The sequence below is a fragment of the Poeciliopsis prolifica genome, unplaced genomic scaffold, assembly GCF_027474105.1.
Source record: "Poeciliopsis prolifica strain line A6 unplaced genomic scaffold, Auburn_PproV2 SCAFFOLD006, whole genome shotgun sequence".
Classification (NCBI taxonomy): Eukaryota; Metazoa; Chordata; class Actinopteri; order Cyprinodontiformes; family Poeciliidae; genus Poeciliopsis; species Poeciliopsis prolifica.
In genome coordinates, this window is record NW_026562381.1 from 3553525 (window position 1) to 3579210 (window position 25686).

Below are 25686 nucleotides of genomic sequence, written 5' to 3' on the forward strand. Positions count from 1 at the left end.
TGGGAGCTCATCATATATTAGAGGTTAAGATTAAAGCTGTTAAAATGTTGGAATCAAGAACTGATTTGCAAAAATATTCATACTCCTTAAGCTTTTTGACATGTAGTCTAATTACAACCACAAAGAACTCAAAGTAGTAAATAGTAAGGAAATTAAGACATGGTTTGCTACCTTTTTTCCAAACATCCCAGGAAAGTATGCCCTGCATTTGTACTCGATATTCTCTTCTTTATGTAGCTGTAGATGTTTTGGAGTGTCTCCACCATGTTTAAACATTTTTAAAAAGCACTTTTGTATTCTTTGCAAAATAATCTAATTATTTTTGTTTTTCCACGTCATGATTATCCCCTACTTTTGTGTTGGTGTGTCACATAAAATCCCAATAAAATAAACTGAAATTTATGGCTGAAACAAAATAAATTTTTTATTAAATAAGTTTGAGGACTTTTGCTTTGTATCTAAATTGAGTATTATCCATAAAGCTGAAAACATTTCTATTTTTCCCAGAATTATTTTAATTAATTTTTTTTTGCAGGTGAATGGAGTGAACCTTAGGAACGCCACTCATGAACAGGCGGCTGCAGCCCTGAAGAGAGCTGGACAGACTGTCACCATTATTGCTCAGTACAGGCCTGAAGGTAGGCAATTACTGTCATCTTTCAAGTATTTATATGCTTTATCACAAATGTGTGTCAGTTTTATACTTTTTAAATGAATCCTGCTGGTGAAAATGGCAGAAGAGTTTTATTTTAACAGCTGTTGGTTTTTTCAAAATGAGTCGTAGGGTGGACAATTTTCCAGCCCTACTGATCTTCGCTTGAGTTCTCATTAAGTGCTTGTTATAATTTCACTTGTAAAACAGTGAGCAGTGTCAACAGATTAGTCCCATTAGAGCTGGAAATTGTCTATTATTTGGAGCTAATTTAAAGTTAATCTGTTTTAGAAGTCCACAGAGATTGGCCTCAATTCAAAAAAATCAATTACAGTCTTTTGCTTTATTAGCAAAATTGGCTAGTAGAACAGCTACTTGCCATTCCACCATGTAAAGTAAAGGCTACCATTCTTTTTTTTTTACAATTTTGAATGAAACTCATAAGAACGATTTACTGGTTTTTCACTTTGTTGAAGGTCTACTTCTTTGTTCACAGTCTTGTAAAGCAACTTGTTGGTTTTTGCAATATTTGGTGAGCAGAAGAAAAAAAGGGTATTGAATATTTCCTTGAAATTAGAATAACTGTGACCTTGGTTTTGAAAGTTGCAGCATTTAGAGGGCAGTTTGTTAAGCAGAAGTACAGAAACTGGTCTGACTGCCTGCAAGCATAACACAAACCTGTTATTGTTAAACGTATCCAGAGTTGGGACGTAACTACCAGTAGTTACTAAATTGAGTAAATTACATTTACTTGAGTATTATTTTTGAAAATAATTTACTTTTAGGATTATTTTTACTATGCTGTACGTTTTACTTTTACTTGAGTTATTTTATTATAAAGTATCTGCTTTTGTTTAGTAAAATTTCTGGATTTTTTACCCACTAAATGAAAATTAAATGTTTCAACCAAAACTTCACAGACACACACCTGCTGTTTTTCTTAAAGTTTTGTAAGATTTTTACTGAAAGACACTCATTTTTCTATGATCAGTTACTCAGTATGTGAGTAGACTTTTTTTCTCGTACTGTAGTGATTTTTCAGAAGGCTGCTTTTTACTTCTACTTAAGTAAAAATATGTCAAAGTCGTTATGCTCTTACTTGAGTATTTTTTTGCGACCTCTGCCCAATCCTGGAAGTCTCTCAACCAAAGAAACAACACCACAAAGTTAAGTTTTACATCTGCCTTCACATATGTGGGCGAAGTTCCCGTCATGCATCTACTGCATGACGAGGACCCAGTAGCAACTGAAGGTTTAGGTGTCAAATACCAAATTACCAGGTCGACACACATAAACTATACGTCTCACCTTTCAAGATGTCTGAACGGCTGCAGTCATATTAAACAATTTTCAGATGCAGCTGTAAATGTAGCTGGGCTTACGATCTGTTCAGAGCAACCTGACAAATCCAAATATTAAATACTATTTTACTCAAAATGACTCTAAAGGACAGCCTTGTTTAGAATAAGAACGCAAAAATAGAAAAAACATTTTTTCAAAGAATTTGATGTTGAGTTGAAACACGCTAATTCTTCGTTTTGTCGTAACCAAACAGTAAAATATGAGGAAATGACAAACCAAACATCCAGATTAGCAGGCTTTAGAAACAATCATGTAAAGTAACCAATGCCTTTGTAAACACATTTTGTCAAAGTTCTTTCATCTTTCCCTTGTTTACTCATAAACATATGGGAAGTTTACGAAGGACAAGCCAGAGGAAATACAAACAGAAATTCTGTTTTAAAGTTCAAAGCTGTGCCACACCAATGCTGAATAGTTGCTCTTATTTCTCAACTTTTAATGTTTATTGACCAACAATCCAGCAGCTCAACGGATTGTATCTGAGTGGGACAGAACATGTGAGAGCAGATTTACTCTATAATGAAAACAAAAGTCATGTCACTGATACTCATAAGTTGTTCATGCTTGAAAGCCCTTTCATATGTTTGAATTACAACAATAATGTAAAGAATGTGGGCCAAATTTCCTCCATAGTAATAAAAAATGACTCACAAACACTCTATACTGGTTGTTGCCTCCACAAGCGGAAAAACCAGTTATTCGGTTTGAGAGGCAATTGCTTTTTCACACATGGACTGATTGGGTTTCTTCCCTTTTTATAAATTAATTCCTCATTTAAGAATGTTGACGTTTGAATTTATTGTAGTTATGTTATTTTTGATTATCTGAAAGTTTAGACAAAAGCCAGACAAAATGTGGAAGGAGGCAAATATTTTTTCCCTGTCACTTATAACAAATTAGAAGTAAAATATCTTGATGTCATTTTGATCCTCTTTTAAAGGTTACTAAGATATTTAATAGATATAGTAGAGTTTGCAAAGGCAAACATTTCTTTCTTCAGACTAATTAGAGTTTGTTTATCATTTCATGCTGCAAATATTTTCATGCATTCATTTGATTTTTTCTCATTTGCTCTACGGTTATCACTGAAAATGATACATAATTAGATGATTAAGATCTTGGATTCGACGGCTTGTGGGTCACATTGCTGTCGTTTTCTTAAGAAACCAAATGTGATGAACTTTGAAAATGCCATTAAATTTTAGAACCACATTCAACTGTTCACGTGGTACGACACCTCGAGTGTTCAGCAACCTTTCAGTTCCACTTAGAGCTGCTGCTTCTGTGAAAATTGTAAGAAATTGTTAGAAATAGTCAGATAAATAATATCTGGCTGAATATTTTTGGTTTTGTATCATTGGACTGAAGCAGTGATAGCTTTTGTCTCTGCATTGCATTTGCAATTTAAATTTTGTGCAATAATCTGTTTTCATGTAAGTAAAAGCCCAACTTTGGACAGACATTGCAAAAATGTTTTTTTTTAAATTGTAAAGTGTCATTTTATTCAATTGAACACACATTCCTATGAAAATAAAAAAGCTAAATAAATAAATAAGCAAGCTGATTTGATCTATATTTTAAAAATAATCTTAATTTTGTGACTTTGATTTTATAAATATGCGATCTGTATTTATTATTTTTAGGGTATACAGAAAAGACAAAAATAAACAGCTTATAATTATAAATGAGTGTCGCAACTGTGGAAATTTATGATTTTCTCTTTTGAGTTCAAGTATTAAATAATAAAAGAGTAAAAGTATAAAATGTTAAGGTTCCCCCATGCCCAAACCCCAATCTGTCTTAGTGACACCACTGCATTTGTGTTAAAATTGCTTGTTCTTGTTGTTTTTCATGTAATTTTCACATACCGCTTATTTTTTAAGAAAAAAAGATCCAAAACATCTTTTAAAACTATCGCTTTATCAACTTGGAAATGATTACTTGTATATTAGTTGTTTATTCAATTACATTTACTTGAGTAACCTTTTTGAAAAATTTACTTTGAAGAGTGTTTTTATCACTCCTACAGGCATTACTTGAGAAGATTCTCTGGATGCTCTACCCCTTGAAAAACAAGCATGTTTAAATCTGATGTAATTTTTTAAACATTGGTTAATAATTTGATCAGTGACTCAGTACTTGAATAGACTTTTTACCAAATACTTTTTTACTTGATTAATTTCTTGGACGGCTACTTTTTATTTGAGTAAAATATGTTGAAGAAGTGCTACTTTTACTCGAGTACAATTTGTGGGTACTCTACCTACGTCTATTAATTAGCCAAAGAATGTGTGTGAACAGCTTTGCTTCCTCGTTGCATTGTGGGAAATGTAGGATCTACTATGGCAGGCTCACAGCTGACAGAGAAGACATTCTCCAGCTTTCCTTTTTAGATGGAGATGTTCTGGAAGTTGTCTAACCTTATTAAAGTGTGGTTCTGGGTGGGTTCGGCGGGCCGTGGTCGTGCAGTGAGGTGTATCCGGTGATGCTAAGCGGCTAACGGGGGCGGTGTTTCGGATAGGTCGGCTGCAAGGTATTCAGGTTCAGGGGCGGGCTCCTGTATTAGCAGCCTGAAGAGTTGAGCCAGATCCAAGGCGGGTAAAATAATACCTCCCGTCCGCCCCAGTTCAGGCTCCGAGCCCCCGACGAGAAGTTTGTGGACACAAACCCGGGGCGGCGATGGGAAGGGGACTCTAACCGGGCTCTACTCCCGCCGAGGCACCGGAGGAAAGTTTGAATGTGCTGACGGTGAAGGTGGAAAGCGGTAAACTTTATCGGTCTCTCCCCGGCGGTGTGGATGGGGGATGGGCTCGGATACAACAGCAGGAGCAGCAGCAGCACGACCGGAGCCGCATGAAGTCCCTAATGGCTGGATGAAGAAACCACCGGTTGCCCCAGCGAAACAATAGCCACACTTTGACTGAGCCGAGGTGAGCCGAAGGGGGAAGAGAGTCGAGAACAGCGAGCCCTGGACTCAGGAACAAACTCCGTGAGTGGAAATGCTCGTTTTACCTGTTACTGCACTGGGGACGTTTCTCAGTAACCTGTAGCTTCAATACTGGCACACCTTAAGAAAAGCTCATATTTCAGGTATCTGAGAGTTATTGTAGAGAAGAGAAAGAATAAAAATGAAGGTTAAACTCGTATTTGACAGCCTCACCCTTACTAAAGTTGTCAGCGCCTCCCATTACCTGGTAATTTTATGACCTAATTTTAGTTAACTGATGATTTTAAAAACAACCTGTTCCCATTGGGTTAAGACAGTGGAGTCACGTTACTGTTATAAGCAGCAGAAGCCATTCAACAGTTGTCTTTGTGTAACTTTAACCTTTAGGTCACAGGTGTGGTCAGACAGGTGAGTGTTTGATGACCTCACCTGTAGGTTGTAAACTTTACATCTTGACGTTGTATGACTTTTATTTCTCCACTTTACCACACTATCTGCTGACTGAATAAATTACAAGAGCTGCTCACTTTTCTTTCTTCTTTTTTTTTTTTTTGTTTTTAAAGTTTATTCAACAAAATGGCTCCACCAGCTTTGCCCTGCATTGCAGCTGTCTGGACACATTCAGGGCTCTTTCTGTTGTTCTGTGTATCCAAGCATGTTGTGCTGATACTGTAGCAACACTACTGAAGATATTGTGAGCTTTACATCTTGGCTAGGCTTTCAGATTTAGACTATGTGAGGAATGCAAAAGGGCATAAGTTGTAGCATGCTCTCTCTTCCACTGTAACTCTTTCTATAAAAGCTCTACCATCAGATGTCAAGTAATATACATGTTGAGCTTAAAAGCCCCACTGACTGAGATTAAAAATGACAGGAGTGCAGTTTGAATTTTTCTGGTCTTAAAACAGATAATGCATGTTCACACTTGGCTCTGAGAGTTGATGTTGTCTTGCATGCCAAATCAGTTGGGCAGAATCTTGAATAATTACGCGGCTTGTTAAAGGGCAGCTTTGTCTTCCATACCAAATGATCCTACTGTCAGCTCTGTGCCCTCTTTGTTATTCAGTGAAGGACTTATCTGCTAGTGTACAGTCCTTAACTACTCTGGACCAACATGCCAAGTGCTGGCAAATGATTGACTTCCTGCATTCCCTCTGGTGATCTGTGCCCAGCAATTCTACTGGCATCTTAAAGGGAGTGTGTGACATGCTGTTCATTTAACTTTGGAGCAGAAGGAACCCCCAATGAGCTGTACAGGGACGAGTCAATCAGAGGGGGGCGAGTGGAAGATGAGTGCTAGTTTATGCCAGGCAAAATGCCTGCAGAGTTTCCTCAGAGGCCAGGAACTGGGCATCCATGGATCTTTGATCGAAGGCCAGCTCAGTTCGCTAAGAGGGGCCACAGTGCAAAATACAGGCTCCAGCAAGAGGCCTGCCTGGGTGTTGGTGGCTTTCTGCAACATTAAAGCTACACTATGTAACCTTCATATAAAACCATGCTTTTTATTTGTTACAACTCCCATCATTGTTGTGACAGGATTATAACAATCTAAAAAGATCCAGCTTCTCCTCTTCCTCCATGTTCTGCTATTGCCGTCTGAAGAAATGTGCAGCTCCTGACCAAACACAACCAATCAGGGCCCGGAAGAGTGTCACTGTTAATCTCCCTTATTAATGGTTGCTAAATGTGCTATTGGCGGAGAAACAACTCATGAGACATTGGTGGCCATACTAACTAGCCTTAGCATTCACAACAAGCTCTGCTGGTCTTAATCCATGATTGACGGCATTAAGACCCGCCTCCTGACTGTGATTGGTTGTTCCTAGTTAGCACTTGGTGAAGGAAGAGTAACTCAACTTTTTAACAGAGTATCTGTCTCATAGCAAACTGTCACAGGAAAATGACAGTTCAACATTTTTGACATTAGTCCGGCTAAATAAAACTAATTTAGAGTTGCAAATGTTAAATATGTACTGTAGGAAATGAGTTTATTTTTAAAGAATCAAAATTCTATTTCTATTTCTTTATTTTAAAAACACATTAGGAGTTGAAAACTTTTGCAAAGAGAGGGTACATACATGTTATATCTGATCTTGAAAAAATAAACATCCTTTAGACAACAAAAACAATGAAAAACTTCTAAAATATGCTTCTGTTTATGTACCTATATTTAGAAACTTCAGTTATTTATAATTTTTATCTAAAGCCCCAGGTTGCAGACTTATAATTAAACCATCATCAGCTCTTTAAATTTGATAAAAATAAAAAAAGCAGGTTGTATATGTGCATGCTGTTGTGCCACACCATGAAAGAATGTAATCGCTCCAAGTCTCTGGATGTTGTAAATGGGAGGAGTACTATGGAGGAAATGTGTCACCCTCATTAGACTCACAGCACTGTGCATCTGAGACTTTCGTAAACACATTTAAGCGAAGTTGATCACGTGCCGTCTGCAATGCACTATACCATGGAGCGTTAGCATCGACTAGCTTGACTGTCCCTGAGAACATTGCACTTTCTCACGTTACAAGCACATCCCCCCCCATCCAGTGTTGCCTAACCGGATCAAACCAGAAGCCTCCGTCCCCCAAAATAAAATAAAAAGCTGTACGACTAATGAGGGCACACGGTGGGAGTGAGATACAGATTAGTCCCAGTTTCCATTAGCTGTCTTTCTTGCTTTTTCTTTTTTTTTCTTCCTGTGGGTCACTCCTAAAAATACAGACCAGCTCCAGAGTGTTAATTGATATAAGGGACCTGAATTTCAGTGTCATAATAAATGCAATCACTCACGATTGCAGCACTTCAAAGGTGTTGCTGTTTAATGAATCATTTATGCAGAACTTACCACCTGTCAAGAATGCATCAGTCAACAGAATCATGCAGTACTTCACGTGTTTTTCACCTGAGGAGGGAAGAACCTTCTCCTTTTTAAAACTGTTGTCAAAACAGTGTGTTTGTTTTTATAGAGAAGTCACAGAAGCTGGTTTGATCATTTGGGAAACTATGGTTCTTCAAGTGAGACAATATATCTTTAAAACATGCATCTTTTTATGGTTAAAATGCTTCCACAGTTCAGATGTAACAGAATGTACCCACATGGGGTTTATTGCTAAATAAACACTAGCAATGCTCCCATGAAGCTGTTAGAGGAACTTGGGACAGTGCAAAGCACAAGAACACACTTTGCTTTGTACAAAGCTAATTATGTTTAACGTCCCTCATTAACGGTTTTCTGGACAGAAATCGCAGTGTTCACAAAACAATGCTTGTGGACTTGAATTTATTTTGAACAACATGAACAACTGTGAGCTGAACAGTGTTGCAGTTCTTAGAGTAAGAAAGTTTTGGGTTTGATTTTTTCTAAAATGTGTCATTTGCATGTTGTTGTTGTTTTACAAAGTGTTAGTTTTATCTGGGCATGTCGGCTGCCTCTCACAGTTAAAAAATAAAACTCTGGGTTTCTACTGTTTACTCTGAAATTATCTGTAAAGTGATTACATCTCAGTGATTGGACAAAATTTGGACGAAGTCTGTCCAAATTCAAAGGCTCTTCTGTAGAAGAACGAGTTTGGTGTATCCTCCTTAGCCCACCCTATCCCAAGATGCATTGCTGGTCGAACGGGACGTTTTTGTTATTGTAATGACGCAACAAGAAATGGAGTGGGATTTCAGTTTTAGATGTAATTATTATCAAGGAGTACAAACATGTAAGTTAAATTCATCGTGTTTGGCTTTTGTAATTTGCAAACATGCTTTTTAAGATCATTTTTGTAAAAATAAAAGATAAAATTTGGGCAAAAATGCTCAGGAACATTTCAACCACCATTTAACCAGTTTATGTATAATCATGAATGCTAGGCAACCGTGACGCCTAGCAACCTAAGAAAGCTAAAGGCTAGGCTATCCAGTTTCGCGGCCGCTCGCCTCACGTCTTCATGCTCGATCGGCTGGTCTGGTTCTTCGTAGGACGCAGCTCACGAATCCTGATACACCACTCACATCTCCGACAGGAGAAGTTACGCATTCCAGCAACTTACTTACGGTAATTTACTGTAACTAAAACCAGATACTTCTTAGCAAGCAGCCATTGATTTTGTAGTTATATTTATGTTTCTCTCTGCTCTCAGATGTTAGACTATTTTCCATTAGTTGTTTTTCTGAATCCCCAGTCGGTAAAAGTACAAGAACGCCTCAGAAAGTCGAGCCTTGCCTAGCAACTCCAAGTTGTATCCAATATGGCTGCTGAGTCGTGTCGTGAAACTTGGAGGCATGGTTGTTTCACAGCACAGCTGGCAGTTTGTACCTCATTAAGCCAACTGCACACATGTGAAATATTTATTTGAAAGCAGGAAATGGTGAAAATTATGGTACTGTATTCTATTGCTGAGATCCAATCCCTTTCTCCTCATCTGGGGTTAGATATCATTCCCAGCTTCGATTTATGAGACAAATTGAAAGTAGAATAATTTAATCCTCCTCTTCGCAATGAGTAAGATATTAGCTGCCTCTCATTTGTGATTAAGGTGCAACTTTCTTGTGTCACTGGACGTCCATGACTTCGTTGGGCCCATTCCACCCACTTTGTTTAGCACTTGTGTGATTTTATGTTTGGTCTTGCAGAAGAGTGAGAGGGAATTGCTGTGTCAGGGAAACATTTATGACGTGGGATGTTGTATGATGCAGGCACTACAGTTAGTCTTGTCACAATAAATTTTGATAAATTGTCCCAGAAGTTATTGTGATAAACAGTAATATTAGTGGTTTTCAGACCATTTTCAAATAATATAATGGTAATAATAAATGAACTTCAAATTTTCATAAACTGGAACTGGAAAACATTTAAGTATCCAAAATAAATACATAAAACAACAGAAATAACAAATCCCATCTGTCACATTCAGCCAAGGCGAGAAGAAACAGAGTGAGCCAGTACGAGGGCTTACACCACATTTCCAACTCCTTTATTTGTATTAATGCCTTCATAACTTCGAGATTAGTGCATTTTCAAAAACTAAATCTTTGTTCCGCTGATCTTTTTGCTAATATTTTTTCAAACATCTCTGCAGCTTTCTTCTGACACGTTGCTCATAAAGATGTTTTTAACTAAAAAGTCCATTCCTCAGTCATAGAGACAGGAAAGAGACTTTCACTGTCAACATTAAACTGTCTTTTAACACAGCTCACGCTTGGTGATGATTAGGTTTCCATCCGGTAATGCTATCATGAGCTTAACCCTCGCATCATCCTTATCAAAGCTTCCCACTACAGTGCAGGACCATTCTGCAAATAAAACAACTCCTGCTGAAGTTTGTCACATGGCTGATAAAGGCCGACTGATACTTGAGGAAAAAAACACTAATCTAATTTTTAGGGGCATAGATAACTTGAATAATTGCTATTGTTTTGTTTCTACAGTGCAGTGAGAGTTGTTTGCATTACTGTGATGTTTGCATGTAGACAAATAGTTGGTAGAGGTAATGTGTTGTATTCCTATTATTGTCAAGGTGTGATTATTTTTTTTAATAAACTGTTCTGATGTTTAATCAGATAAAAAAGTGGCACACTCAGTAGATTTTTCATCTAACTGCTTAAACCATTTTTATACAATATTAGAAATGCAATAAGATACAAATAAATGAATAATAAATTATTTTTTAATATGAGAAAATTAAAAAATCTTGGTTAAATGCAATAGCATGGAATTCCTTTAATGTATGTAGCTGAGGATGCATCTGCACCAAAACAAACATTTCCAATAATGTGATTAACCAATTAATAATTGTAATGCAGCTTAAGGAGTTCTGGGTAGAACATTTTTACTGACAGGTTTTTTTCTTATCTTAAATTAAACATTTAAATTACATATATTATATGTGAAGATGTTGATCTATCAGCAAATGGGATTTTTTTTTTTGTCTAATCAATGATTAAATTATTTGAGAATTATTTCAATAACCGATTTATCAGATTTATCATTTCAGCCCTGATGCTCAGTTGCCTCCATTACCTTCTGCATTACACTGACATGATGAGTTTCTGTATTTATGCTGAACTCTTGCAGTCCTCCTGTGGTCTGATGTCACTGTTACCAGAAAGGTGTGGCGGCTGTTTGTGCTTATCTTCTGATTACGGCTTCAACTTTCTGCTTCGGCTTGAAACTGATTGCATCGCTCTTTTCTGCTCCTCCTGAATTTCCACTATTTAGATGAGTCATTTGGACGTAAATCACCACCTGTGCATCTGATTGCACTTGTTCTGTCTCGCTGGGAGAGCTCTGAGGACGAGCTGTCAGGTTGGTGGTGTTGTGAAGGAGGGATTTTTAAAGGAGCTCCCTTTTATTCAGCGACTCCCTGTCTTGTTCTGCGGTCCCTCTGCTCCCCAGCAGCTGCTTCACGTGCTCTGCTCCCTGCTCTCCTGTGCCTGAAAGCCAGTTGGACGCAGCTGAATGGCTGCTTCCGCCTGTGCAACGCCGTTTCAAGGAGTGCTAGATGGTTGCTGTTGGTTACAGCCACTCAGGCAGTGTCTGGTTACCTCACCTTGCAGCGTCACTCTGTTGCATTGTTAACCCTTTGAGCAGAGAAAAGGGTGGAGAGCCGAGGCAAGGCCTGGAGTGGATCCGTGTTTGCTTTGAGAGCGCAGTAGTTTTCAGCAGGGAGTGATTTGGGTCTTGTTTTTACACCTGCTCTGTGTTTTCCAGGAGCTTGGGACTAACTTTAGCTAAGTCATCTGTGTGGTCATGGAGTGTTTGCTTTGATTAGGCTGCTTTGTCTTTGCCTGATAGTAAAAGGACTTTGGTCTCAAGTGGCTTACAAGAAATATTTCCTGCGTTCAGCGATTGAAGCAGTAAGGTAGTCGGCTAATTACAATTAAGACATATACTTGTTGCAATGTTTTGTGATCAAATCTAGCAATTAAAAAATGTGACACTCTTTGGCAATCTTGTCTGGAAAAGTGTAATGCAGCAGCTCTGATTACCGGAGTGTTTCCACCAGAAAACCCGCCTGGTTTTAGGGGCACCAGAGGCGTCATCCAGCAGCCCCCCCAGGGTTGACATAATAACAAATTTTACTGGACATTAAACAGTCCAAGAAGTTAAGATGAATGATAATATTGTTTTGAGACCATTTTCAAGTAGTATAATGGTAATGGCAATGCAAGTATCAATAAAATAAAAATTCTAATGAGTATTAAACACTGGAAAAGGGAAGTCATTTTAAAATATCCAGAACAGATAAATAAAACAGGAACAACAAAAACGGGCATTGAAGGAAATTGTAAAATATCACTAGATAATTGTTATTGGAAAACATGAACACAGAAATGGCTACTATAAATTCTTAAAAATGCAAACATTTTAAAAAAATACAATTAAAATAAATCTTTCATCCTAATTCAAAGTGTCCACATTTTTTGATTGTTTATCCATGACTTGTCACTTTGCTAGCTGAAGTTGTTGGCGTGCCGACCGGTAAGGACAGGAAGTGGTCACAGCGTGCCGGTGAATAAAAAGTCACCTGACCTCAGTCTCCCTTTGAGTTCACAAACTGACCAAGCTACGTTTCCGTTGTGCTTCCAACCGTTTCACCAAAAAGATTCTTTTTGCTGGTGTACAAAAAAGAACTAAAATCAATAAGCAAACAATCCTCCGCCTAGTGGCCCATCAGGCTTGTCATACACTGGGTGAGTTAAACGTGTTTTATTGCAGCTGATATCGTCATCGCAATATTTACTAATAGTCTCCGTCACAAGATCCAGTTTTATGAGTTTTTGAAACTCATAAAACTGGATCTTAGACCTAAAAGAGGAAGTTGTTCTTGAGTAGCTTGTTGGTATAAATGTTTCCTACACGAATTACAACTCTCACAGTTTTGTGAATACAGATATTTTTTTTGTTTTGTTTTCTTAGAAAAACTGCTACATTCCCATCCTGTTTGACCAGTCTGTACACACTCAGTGTCCTGAGTTTTAAAATGGATATGAAGTTAAGGAGCAATATTTGGTTTTGTGGGAGTTTAGTCACCTAAAAAAGACTGAAAATAAGTTTTTAATATTTTTTCTATTATTTTACTGGTATTCAATAAGTACCACAAAATATTGTGAAAAAATTTACTCACATTGCAACAACCTTGCATCCTTCTATGAGATGTGCAGTATGGCTTAAAATTTTATTGTGCTATTCTGTGGCATTTACTACTATAATGATAAAAGTCATGATATAAAGGTTAAATGATTTTGACTGCATTCCACTGCAAACTTATGCAATCACAATTGCCAAGTGGTGCACAATAACTTAATTTGATCGTATTTTGATATTTATTGTTTCTCACGTGTAACCAATACTTGGGAAAACTGTAACAATATTTTTTAGCAAACATCATCATGTAATCATGTCGAGTTTGTCTTGATGACAAATCAGATTTCTCAATTCCAATAAAATGAGGATACTATAGTTGTCTGTCTCTATTCAGGACTCTTGATACCAATAGCACATTTAAAACTTCCCAGTGATGCCTGTCCTTTTGTCCCTAAAGTGTACCCATCTTCTGATTGCTACTTCCTGCAGATCAGTGCATCTCTAAATGGCCTCAAACTGGCTTGTTGACCATGACCAATAGTTCATTGTGTTTTAACGGCTTGCACAAGTTGGTGGAATGAGATCCTCCTGATAAAAACCTGCTGTGATCTCATCATGTCAACATGGACCAAAAATCTCCTCAGGAATGTTTTTGTTAACTTCCTCAGTCTGTGTCGCAACCAGGGGCGGATTTAGAAGGTCGTGGGCCTCAGGGCTAATGCAAGTTTTGGTCCCCCATCCACACAGGTTTTTTTTTTGGTTTTTTTTCCCGTGATGCAAATTATATCATACTGATAGATAAATAGGTAGGCCTTCACTTTAGTGGATACAAATATTCAGGTTAACACAATCACTGTCAAATGTCTCTGAGTTTTTCCTGAAAATTAATTATGACAAAATTTGTTCAATATCATAACAAATAGAATCAATAACATATCTGGTGGTGTGGCCTTTTTTTTTTCAGTTTGTGATGTATTTTGGAAAATGTTGAAGGAAAAGTTTTTTTGGTTTAAAATCTTAAATCTTTCAGTAAGTCAACTAGTTTTAGTCTTGATTAGAGTGTTAATGTCACAGCCTTACATTTTTTTCGTATCCTTATTTGTGTTTTCGACTATTGGTTAATGATGTTTGGAATGAGAAAACTGACAGATATTGGTTTCAATTTAAAAAAAAATTGTGCATCTGTATTGTTTACTTATGTAACTGTATCACCTGCTGGGCTGTTTAGTAACAGATTATGCTATTAATTATTCTGACAATCAATTAATCTGTAGAAAAAGATGCATCAAATTCTGCTTTTTTTTTTTTTTTTTACCACTAAATCTTAACCAATTAATTAATAGTTAAATAGAACAAAGTGCTTAATAGGAGATTTGTACAGAATTTGAACCAGGAAAAAGTAAAACAGCCTCTTAAGGACTATTGGGGAGAGCATATTTGCAAATAAAGGAGGGTTTTTTTTTTTATCTTAAATGCAAAATGTATGTATTTTTCACTTAAAATACATTAGATATAAAATACATTTTATACTAAGTTGTACAATTTTAGCTTACTCACTGCTCTGATTATGTTGATTTTTCAGTTTTTATTCTCCAGTTACGATGAATCGATTACTAAATTAGTAGGCAATTATTTTTGATAATCGATTAATCCAATTAATTGTTTCAGCCCACCTGCACTTTATTAGCAAGGCGTGCTTAATAAAGAGAATGTTTCGGGTTTTTAAGTCTCCGGTGCGATCACCTCCTTGTGTTTCTGCCCATCTGTTTATCTGCCATCGCTCTCTGGTGAGGTGGCCTTACTTGCTCCAGCAGCCTCGGCGAAAAGCTCGCTGCGCCCAGCAGGCTAATGAGCGCCGTCCTAATGAGAAGGTCCAGGTGGATTCATATATCATCCCTGAGCTAAAGAGATGCTGCTGGATTTACACACTTTTGACAAATGGCTGTGCACGAGAAATTCTTGGAGGCCTTCCCCCCTTTTTTAAACCTCACTAAAGAGCCCATGTTGAACTTAATTAATCAGTGTAATTAATTACCTGACATGAGACATTACAGGATGTGTAAGGCGGATCTGTGATAAACCATCTGCACCTGGGGTCATTAATCAGCTTAAGGATTCTCTGAACCTTTCCTCTATTCACTTTAGTTAACTGCTGGGCTAAACAAAACTCTAATCTATGGTAATGCTAAAGCAAAATAACACTCAGTGGGCTCCTTTTATATAAACTGATCAATACTACCATATTGGTCTGTCACGATAACAAATTTGACCCAGACGTTATTGAACAAACTTCCAGAAAACTACAAAACAGCCGAAACACTGAGACCCTTTAAATCAAGGCTGAAACCCATCTGTTCAGAGTTTCTTCTGAACAACAACTATTGGAAAAATGACCAACAAATTTTATTTCATTACATGACAAAATGTAAAGTTTGTTACTGGTTCCTCAATTGGTGACTGTATTTTGTTTTTATGAGTTTTCGTGTTTTTATTATGTCACGCGCTTTGAACTTGTTGCTGAAATGAGCTACACAAATAAACTTAAGTGATTGATTTATTGTGATAAACGATAATATTGTCGCTCTGAGACCATTTTTGAGGAATATAATGCTAATGGCATAATAATAATTCTCAAAGATTAATAAACTTTTAATTTTAATGAACATTTAAAACATGAAGACATTTTAAGTATTCAGAATAGTTTTTTCAAAATAGAAAAACTAAACGGATGAATTACGAACAAATTGTCCTTCAAAAAATGGGCCAAAACACCAGATCCAAGACTCTTGTCATCCAGTGTCTGATAGAAAGAAAAGAGGAAATCATAAAAATGGACATCGTTTTAATTTGTCGTCTGATTAACTGATGTATTGCTTATTGTGACAGCCCTACTACTGCAACACAGAGTGGCAGCCTGTTTGCTCAAGACCCCGTTTCCTATTTTTGCGATGATGCTGACACATTTCTGTGTTTTTGTTTCTTTCACGGCAGAGTACAGTCGCTTTGAGTCGAAGATCCACGACCTGAGGGAGCAGATGATGAACAGCAGCATGAGTTCAGGATCAGGCTCCCTGCGCACCAGCGAGAAGCGCTCCCTCTATGTCAGGTACACACAAACACGCAGCTGCACTCGTTACATCAAATTCAGAGATCTGCTGTTAAAATAACCACTCTTGCATAACAAACCTCGGCTTGTCTGTGGGGGGTGAAAGAAGCCCGAATGCACGTGTTCTTAAAAGCAGGCACACATGGCTCTTTTTTACTCTTTTTTTTGTTTTTTGTATCTTAAGCTGTGCTGTAAGTGAGAGAACGTTTAATTTAGGGCATCGGGTTGACGGCATTCATCTTGTAAAAGCTGACGGACATCCCGTGTTGTTGTTTTGACGCCTGGGATGACATTGCCTCGGCTTCCTTTAATGCAGATTGACAGAGGGGCTTGTCAAAGTGACTCGCGTTATGACACTTTGGGCCAGTTGCCAAACTGGATGGAGGTTCATTTAGAAATGAAAGCAGGTGGCGGCGCTTTGTTCGCACAGCCACAGTGAAAAAGGCTGGACAAGGTTCAAGGTGAAACGGCCATGTGATGTAACGCCATAGTCAGAGTACTTCCTTTTATTTCTGCTGAAGCTCTGATGCACTTCTCCTAACCTCAGCTTAAAGGTCTTATCTTTTTAAAGTTGTGAATGTATTTTTGGATTAAAAGAAAATTTATTTAACAATTAATGCACTGGTTTGGACAAAAACATATATTAAAATATGAATCCTGGTGTTTTTGCTTACTATTTAACACTAGATGAATGGTTTTTTGTTCTTTTTTGTTTTATATTGATGTATGTTTATGTAAACAAATAACATGCAGTTTTATGTACATCACATAGTGTCCATTATGACTAATATTGTAAAAGTAATGGACAACGAACAGTCATTGTTTTTTATTACTTATTATGTTTTGCAATTGTTTTAAGCTTTTTTTAAGGGAGGGTTGAAATTAAAATTTGATTTTACTGTGTTACTTTACAAATGTTTGTAAGAAATTTAGCAATTTTCTATGCTGTAAATTTGGCTTTTTATTACTCGCCCTACCAAACACGGACTATAGCTGGACATCAAGTTAACCTGAAGCAGCAGTGTAGTAGATATAAGAAGTACTGCCCCCTACAGGTGGGAGTTTGCAGACACTCATAGGGGCAGTATCATGTAAATTTGACTTTTTTTGACTTTACATCATGTTATAATGTTAGTCCCTCATCAAAAATACACCTGGAGATTTGCTTTGATTCTTTCAGTGCATGTTTGATAAATCCTTTAACCTCCTTGGCAACCATTCAGCTTTACAAAATGCCTGGGTGGATGTAACTCCACCTTCTTTTTGCCCTTACCTCCTTTCTGTTTTGCACTTGCTTCCTTCCTCCTCCTACTGTCCTTGTGATCTTCCTTCCTTCCTCTCTTTTCTTTTAAGTTTCATATTTAACCAATCCCACTGGATACCCACTTGCCATAAATTCAAAGTGAATTTTAGTTTCATGCTGTAAAGTTAATGTACATGCCTGAGGAGTTTCCATGAAAACCTGTGGATGTTATCTTGTTGGAGTGCTGACCAGTGTGAATCATGACTGTCGTACGGATGGCGTCCTGTGAGTCTTGTAGAGCCAATCCTGTTCCTGTGCTGGTGACTAAGCTCACGGTTATGTTGGGAAAGCTGTCTAGTTTGCTGAGTGAAGCAGGAGCTGCCTTATCCTCCCTGTCCAGCTCCAGGAATGCGGAGGCCTTCAGCCTGTAAGGTGCACAGAAAAGAGGCCACGTGTTTTCCTGCTACACGGATAACGCTGGGAATTTGCCTGTGCTGACAGTAGACTTGTCGAGCTTGTCTTGAATTGCAGCATAATCGCTTCACCGTTGTTTGTCTTCCCGGCTCTAGTTTCGGTTAGCAGGATTATGTAGACAGGTTGAAATCTTAAAAACCGATTAACAGGATGGTTGGGTTACAGTCTCCTGTGACATATGACCTACAAAATGTTAGCTACTCGGTCTGGGAAAACCTGAACCAGTAAAACAAGACGTTACTCCAGTTAGAAACGCCTGCTGGTTTACGTGTCACATAAGGCAGTGAGGCCCTGCAGGAATATGAGCATGATGGTTGTTGAAACGGTTTATAATCATTATGAGGGGAAATATTAAATAAAAATTCATTGTCATAATGTATGACAGAGTATCAGGGTCTTACTGAGAAAAAATAGAAACAAATACCAGAGAATAAAGTCATAATATTTTGAGAATAGTCATAGTATTAAGAGAAAAAAGTCAAAATAATCAGACTTAAGTGGAAATAAAGCCATAAAATATTTCCATTATTTATTTTTTGCATTTTCTTTGTGGCTCTAATAGTGCATTGTAATGTGTTGAAATTAGCAAGTTATTTCTATACTTTTAACAAATACAAGTTTAAGTAAGAGTAAGCTTTTCCAGCAAGTATCGCCTTTGTGTTTGACAAGTAGGTTTTCAAAGTGCTGCCATAATGACACATCTCACAGACTGGCAAAAGTATTCACTCAATTGCATGCGGTTATGCGAGGTCAGTAACTGATGTTGGATGAGACGGTTTGGCTCAGTCTCTGTTTTAATCCACTGCAAAGGATTTCTGCCAAAAACTCTCTCACCGACGTCTTTGAGCCGTTATTTTACAAAGTCACAAAGCTGTTTCTAGCTAAAGTGTGCTACGCTAAAATGCACCATAATAGCTCCACAAGATTTGTAAAAGAAACTTTAATTTGTTTAGTCAATGTAATGAGGACTATAACAACCAATGTAAAAAGTTTACTGCTTTGGTAAAACATGTAAAAATAAACTTCTTAAAATTGTTTTAAAGAATGCAATTAGAAATTCTAAATATAATGTAAGATAAATAATAAATTATGACGTCTCTCAGAGCACAAAGCATAGAATTAGACAGAATAGATCCGCCCTCATGGACCGTGCACATATTCCCCAATATTTTAACAGCCAATCGTCCAAGAATTTATGCACAGATATAATAGATCAGAGTTCAACTAACTCAAATCTGTTTTTTATTATTTTTGTAGAGCTCTCTTTGACTACGATCGAGCGCGAGACAGCTGTCTGCCCAGCCAAGGCCTGAGTTTCTCCTACGGCGATATCCTTCATGTCATCAACGCTTCTGACGATGAGTGGTGGCAGGCGAGGCTCGTCACTCCGCACGGAGAGAGCGAGCAGATCGGGGTCATTCCAAGCAAGAAAAGGTACATTCCTCCTGCGTTTCCTCCATTTGTGTTTTGATTTCCATCAAAGCGCCACAGAAAGCTTCAGGAATATTGTCCAAAAACCCAACGATTTATTTATTTTTCTTCCCCAGAGTGGAAAAGAAAGAGCGAGCCAGATTAAAAACTGTCAAGTTCCACGCCAGGACAGGCATGATTGAGTCCAACAGGGTAAGTGTGGAGGACCACGGCCCCGGGGCCACAGCGGGGGAGACATGCCACTTCCTGCCGAGTGGGAAAGGGACCAGCACCTATTTACCGCAGCGAGAGCGATCAATTTACCCGATTGATTACAGAGCATCTCCCTGGAGACTATTTGTTTGTAATCAAAACATTCACAGGCACTTTTCTGTAAATTAGAATATCAGGAACCATTTTACAACAGAAGTCTAATAAATAGGTCATAAATATGTTAATTCATGTATAAACACTTTATAAATCATGAATAATTGTTTATCAAGGAGACAAAATCCACCAGTTTGCCAAAGAGTGAAGCAAGTCTATTCACCTTTATATTTTATCTTGAGTCATTTGGTAAATGTAAAATTTCGGCATAGTATCTGACAATTAATGCATAATAAACAGTTATTAATTACTTATAAATGTATAAATGACTGGATAACATGTCTATAAAGTATTACCACCCATGTATAAGGGGAGATTTGTTGTAAAGTACCGAATACCATCAAAAGGTTGCTTAAGTTAAATGATTCAGTTCAAATAAAACTAGACATGATCAGCTTGAAAACACACAGTTTTAGTTAAAGAGCAGCTCATAAAAAACTAATTCTGCTCTCAAAAATGGGAGTATTGCATTGAGATGCTTCCTAAAGTTGAGTTGAAGAAAAAAATATGGTTGTAGAGAAATGCTCACAAGAAATAACTCCAGCCATCAGAGACGTATTTAACATCTTGAAGAAGTTTCAGACACACAAAAGGACTGAACGGTTCCTCAGTGGTTTCTTTTCAGATGAAGGTATTTTTTTCTTTAAAATTGGAGATAAAGGTCTGAAGAAAATGAAATGAAATGACATCAGACTTGCATAGCTCTTTATTAGGACACTCAAAAATCATTTCGTTCTCATTCACACATTGATGATGGGAAGCTACTGGATTGTAGCCACAGCTGCTTTGGAGCAATTTGACGTCATTGAAGGAAAAGTGAAAAGACAGAATCCATGTTGTTTGAGGTCCACCATCATTTTATGAGTGACTTAGTTTTATAAATGCATTAGCTGTAGGATTAACAAACGCAAACAAAGATACTTAGTGAAAACTCACTGTGTAATTAAACATATTTTCACAGCTGATAGTCCAGTAGACTTGGTTCGACTGGGGACCAAAGTTGCAGCGTTTGTTCCACTTTTAGCTGGTGCTTTGCTTTCACTGCACAAAGCTGTTCCCCTCCTCGCCTGTGGAGGCGCTGCACCAAGAACCACTGAAGGAAACTACATAAAAACCGCAGAAGACGACACTGAGGGCAACTTTCTCCTACATAAAATATAAATAAAAAGATAGTGGCATCAGATTTTAGCCGATGGAGAATTTCTCCGAATAATTTTGCATATTTGTTTTGGTTACATTTACCCAGAATGCCCTGTGCTATAGTTCACTTCCTGCTTTTGGAGTCTACAGTCCGCTTGGCGTTCAGATATCCATTCAAAGCAACACCAGAGTTCATTTCAACAGAGACTGAGGTTTTTTGGTCTATATCAGAGTAATGAACTGGACTTTCCAGGCAAATCAGAGTTTGATTAAAGTAAAAGATGCATCAGAAGTTTTAATTCTTGAACTGAATTATTGAAATAAATCAATGTTTTTTGATGGTTTGAGTCAATAAGATGCACCTAAACAAGGCTTATCTTGCAGAATTGAATTTGAGCATGAATTTGATTATGAACGGTAATTTATTTATAAACGGTAGATGTTTGATTTGGTCTGCAGTCGGCCGTCTCCTTCACATTGATGCTCCATTCGGTTTCACCCATTACCTGTTTCTCATGTTCATCATTTGATGTGAATTGCGTTGCATTTCATTTGACCCCTCCTCCCTGTTTTTGCATGGTTGTGGAGTACCTTCATTGAAACCTCGTCTGTTTTTCTTTTGTTGTTATTGTTTTTGCCCTCCCTTCCTCACCCGCCGCCCACCTCCCCTCTCTCACCTACACATCAGCAGCAAGTTAAAGTGAAGCGCAAAAAAAGCTTCAACCTCTCACGCAAGTTCCCGTTTTACAAGAGCAAGGAGAATATTGTGCAGGAGTTGGTGGAGACTGAACGTGAGTATGGAGCTGTGTGATCGAGGGGCGGGTATGGGGGGTTTCTCTGCTTTTTTTTTTTTTTTTTGGTCCTTTCTCCCCTTTCATGCTTCACTTCTTTCGTCTTTCATCTTTCCGCTCACCTTCAGGGACGGTGTGTGTGGCGGCACCACTCTCATTCCCAGAGAGATTCCCCACAGGAGGAGGTGTGGGGTTCCTCTCTGGTGTGACCGCTTAGTCTCCAGAGGAGTGTCAAGCTGCGTTTGTGCTGCCAGCTGTTAGTATTTATTTGTTTAAAACTGCAGTATGTAACTTTTATTTTTTTTAAAATAAATAAATAAAAAATTTTTTTACATATTTGTTAGAAAAAAGTCACCATGTCCTGACGGTTTAATATGAGACAGATGATTTGTGAAAACAAGGAGTTCCTCCACCTCCTCTCTGTGCTCCTATAGCGGTCTGAAGAAATTAACAGCTCCTGACCAATCAGAGCCCACAAGAGGGTCTCTGCGCTGTCAATCAACCTTGTTGAAGCGCTACTAAATGTGCTAATGGCAGAGAAGGAAGTCTCCATTATGGGGAGAAACTGTTTTAGAGCAAGCCGGATACATGAGCATGATTAACAACAATTAGAGTATTTGTTTCGAGTTGGCACCAAGAGAAAACAGGCTAGATTTTTCTTTTTTTATTCATCAGATCAATTAAAACAGGGTCAATAATTTCCATTCTAATATTTTCTGAAGGGTTAGTTTGTTTACAGATATAATTAATTTTATGTCTTCAGTTCTAAGTGGGTTTTTTCTGTTTCCTTTACTGTTTTTGATCATTTGGGATATTCAAAGTCATTTTTAGTTCCTGTGTGAAGTGTCCTTTTCAAAATTAAAGTTCATCTTAAAGAGGGTGAATTTCAATTATATCATCAACATATTGCCGGAGAATGGTGTCAATATTATTCAATTACTGGGATAATTTAGCTAAATTTGTTATTGTGGCCGGCCTGTTATCTGTCTCACACTCTACTGTCACGACATGGTGACACTTTGAACAATTATGTACAAAAGGTTACATGATGCAACTTTAAGTCCTGATCGATTCTCCAGTCAGTCATTGAACCCAGAACAAGGAGAATCTCATTACTGGGCTGAAGCTTTAACTCTTAGCAGGTCAAAATCCTGTTTTAATGGGATTGGGCCTATGTAATTGAAAAGCAGTGGCTCACTATGAACAAAGTGGAGCTCAGGCTTAATGAGCATGACAGCACCGTGTGTCAGCGGGCACACTCCTCTTCCTCTCCTCCTCCTCTACCTCGCCCACTCCGACTCTCACTAACCTCTTCTTCTTCCTCTGCTTTTCTTCTCTTGGTTTCTGCTCTCACCTGTCGGGACACCTAGGACTTCCCGGGGTTAAGCGATGACTTTTATGGATCAAAGAGTTTGAGTAAGTGTGTGGTTGCACCGTGTCAAGCAGCTGTCCCCAGAGAGAACGCTTTGTCACTGCAGACCCAGCTGGGAATGCGAGAACCACACACATTTAGAGGGTGGAGAGGGCGTGCACGCACGCACACACACACACACACACACACACACACACACACACACACACACACACCCCTCAGACTCAGTATGTACAGAGCCTATGGGAGCCAGGGTGACACTTCTTCAGTCTCCTGGGGGTCTTTCTGTTTTCTTTCTTAAGGTCACAGAGTTACGATGGATGTGTTGTAACTCTGTCTGCTTGGAGGCGACCAATTCAAAGCATTTGGACTGGGAATACTGGCTCTAGTCACAGGAAACACTTAATTTCCTATTGCTTGCACCTAAAAACCACTTCCCTAGTTTTGCAAAAGCTTGACTGTCGCACATAGAACTTCTGCTTTCTTTATTTCCCTTCTGCCCTTTTATTTTCTTTTTGTTCTTGAAAGGCCCAACAGTTGATAAACATGGTGGGCTAAGGCTATTTAGGCATATTAAACCTTTAAATGAATTAAAAATGACAATTGGATGTGAGATTTTCATTGTTTTGCTTTTCAGAATGCCTGACATCCAACACCAGTGACAGTGAAAGTAGTTCAAGTAAGTCACTTTAATTTTATATCAAGTGATTCATTGTGTTTTAGGAGTTTATGAGGCAGGTCAACACTAAGGGGTGGTTGTGGAAAAAATGTTTTCCACAAATGAAATCTGCAAGTCAACCAGCTTCACACATCAGCTGCATTTCCATAAAAATGTGTGCAAAACTTTGATATTCTGCTCATGATTTAACACATTCTGCACATTTTTTATTCAGCCATTTTATACATTAGAAATACAGTAAAAGATGCACAAAAATTAATCCTTATAAATAGGAAAATAAACATTTTATTGCTTAAATACAATAACATATCATTTCTATAGTGTACGATTCCACATTTTTAGCATAGTATGCATTTATAGGTTAATTTTGCAGGTTATATATATTTCAGTTTTATTTTTTTACACAATTTCAATGGGGTAAAACTAAAACTATCCCACCTGCGTAGACCTGGGTTGCTTATTTTGAAAGTTTTTCTATCTTAAATGCAAAATATCATATTTCTCGTACAGTTCTGGTTAAGTTACTGATCTGAACCTGCTCTTTAAGCAAGACGCCTTTTGTGAGTCTGTGTGTTTGAGTTAATGATCAATCGATTACTAAATTATCTAACGAACATTTCACTAATCTATTCATTACAATTAATCCGATTAATTGTTTCTTAAGTCTTTAATTTATGTATCTAGTGCTGAAACAACAGCCACTCTGTTTAAAGCAATTAACTGGACAGGATTTAATTTGGGGATATTAATATAAAACACACTTTTCTATATTTAGATTTCTACACAGTGTATAATTATACATTGTTTTGTGTTGATCTGCAATAAAAATAAACTGAATTTTGAGGTTGTAACATGAGAAAAAGGATGTGAGGCACCAGTATCTTCAGAAAGTAAAAATTCTTCATATTTTCATTTCCTTTGCTTTGTTTTCTTAGAGGGTCAAGAGGACACGATCCTCTCCTACGAGCCAGTCATTCGGCAGGAAAGTGAGTGGAAACTCTCTGTGCTCTAGAGAAATGTTCGGTGTCTTTTATCATCGTGTCAAGTCACTTTTCTTCTTTCAATTCTAGTCCACTACACGAGGCCTGTGATCATTTTGGGCCCAATGAAGGACAGAGTAAACGACGACCTCATCTCCGAGTTCCCCCACAAGTTTGGCTCGTGCGTTCCCCGTAAGTTGGGACCCAACGTTGTGCACGGCGTGGCAAACTCTGAATCAGACGTAGAAACCAACCAGTTCTGTTTTGCCTCCGCAGACACAACCCGTCCAAGGCGAGAGAACGAGATCGACGGGCAGGACTACCACTTTGTGGGCTCAAGGGAGCAAATGGAGAAAGATATTCAGGATAATAAATTTATTGAGGCTGGCCAGTTTAATGAGAACCTCTACGGGACGAGCATCTTGTCTGTCAGAACTGTGGCAGAGCGGGTAGGCGTCAAGAAATCATAACGTTCAGCAGTATGTGAAGCAGTAAAGTGTCGATGTTTGGGCATTTATTGGTCCTAATGTGCCTCCAGGGGAAACACTGCATTCTGGATGTGTCTGGGAACGCCATAAAACGACTGCAGCAAGCACAACTTTATCCGATCGCCATCTTTATAAAACCAAAATCCGTTGAAGCGCTAATGTAAGCTGCAGGCCTTCAACACCACACGACTGAACTATCAGCAGCTCCTGTGCCCTTTGGAGTAACTTTGACTTGTTTCCATTCAGGGAAATGAATAAGCGGCAGACGTACGAGCAGGCGAATAAAATCTTCGACAAGGCGGTTAAGCTGGAACAAGACTTTGGAGAGTATTTCACAGGTTAGTTGCTGCTTTTTTGACTTATCTAGTCTCAGTCGTTATAAATGAAAGATTTAAAGCCTTCCATGTTTGTTTTCATACAGTAATCGAATGAAATTACGTAAACTGTCTTAATTTGTGGGTAAAATGCTTTCTATGTGCAGTGGGTTGAATTTTCCAAAGAGCCTGTCTGAAATATTCAAAAGAAAAGTTGAAGATTGGTAGAAAAATCAGAACGACCAAGGATTTTATCTTCTGTGG

At 38.0% G+C, this 25686-nt stretch overlaps 1 protein-coding gene across 18 annotated transcripts in view; it reads left to right on the plus strand.

The window, feature by feature from the left end:
• Positions 1-25686, plus strand: part of LOC129360806 (disks large homolog 3-like) — a 104762-nt gene that overhangs the window by 75929 nt on the left and 3147 nt on the right. For 6 of the 18 annotated variants that reach the window (XM_055031227.1, XM_055031226.1, XM_055031222.1 and 3 more), the window contains 10 exons: positions 536-638; positions 16030-16144; positions 19119-19295; positions 19409-19484; positions 21487-21589; positions 23599-23640; positions 24576-24626; positions 24711-25069; positions 25159-25268; positions 25355-25446. In XM_055031227.1, coding sequence (XP_054887202.1) covers positions 536-638; positions 16030-16144; positions 19119-19295; positions 19409-19484; positions 21487-21589; positions 23599-23640; positions 24576-24626; positions 24711-25069; positions 25159-25268; positions 25355-25446 — 1228 coding nt within the window. Of the gene's footprint in view, positions 1-535; positions 639-16029; positions 16145-19118; positions 19296-19408; positions 19485-21486; positions 21590-22959; positions 23006-23598; positions 23641-24575; positions 24627-24710; positions 25070-25158; positions 25269-25354; positions 25447-25686 lie in introns of all 18 variants that reach the window. The other 12 variants (XM_055031229.1, XM_055031235.1, XM_055031237.1 and 9 more) reach the window with 5 other exon arrangements.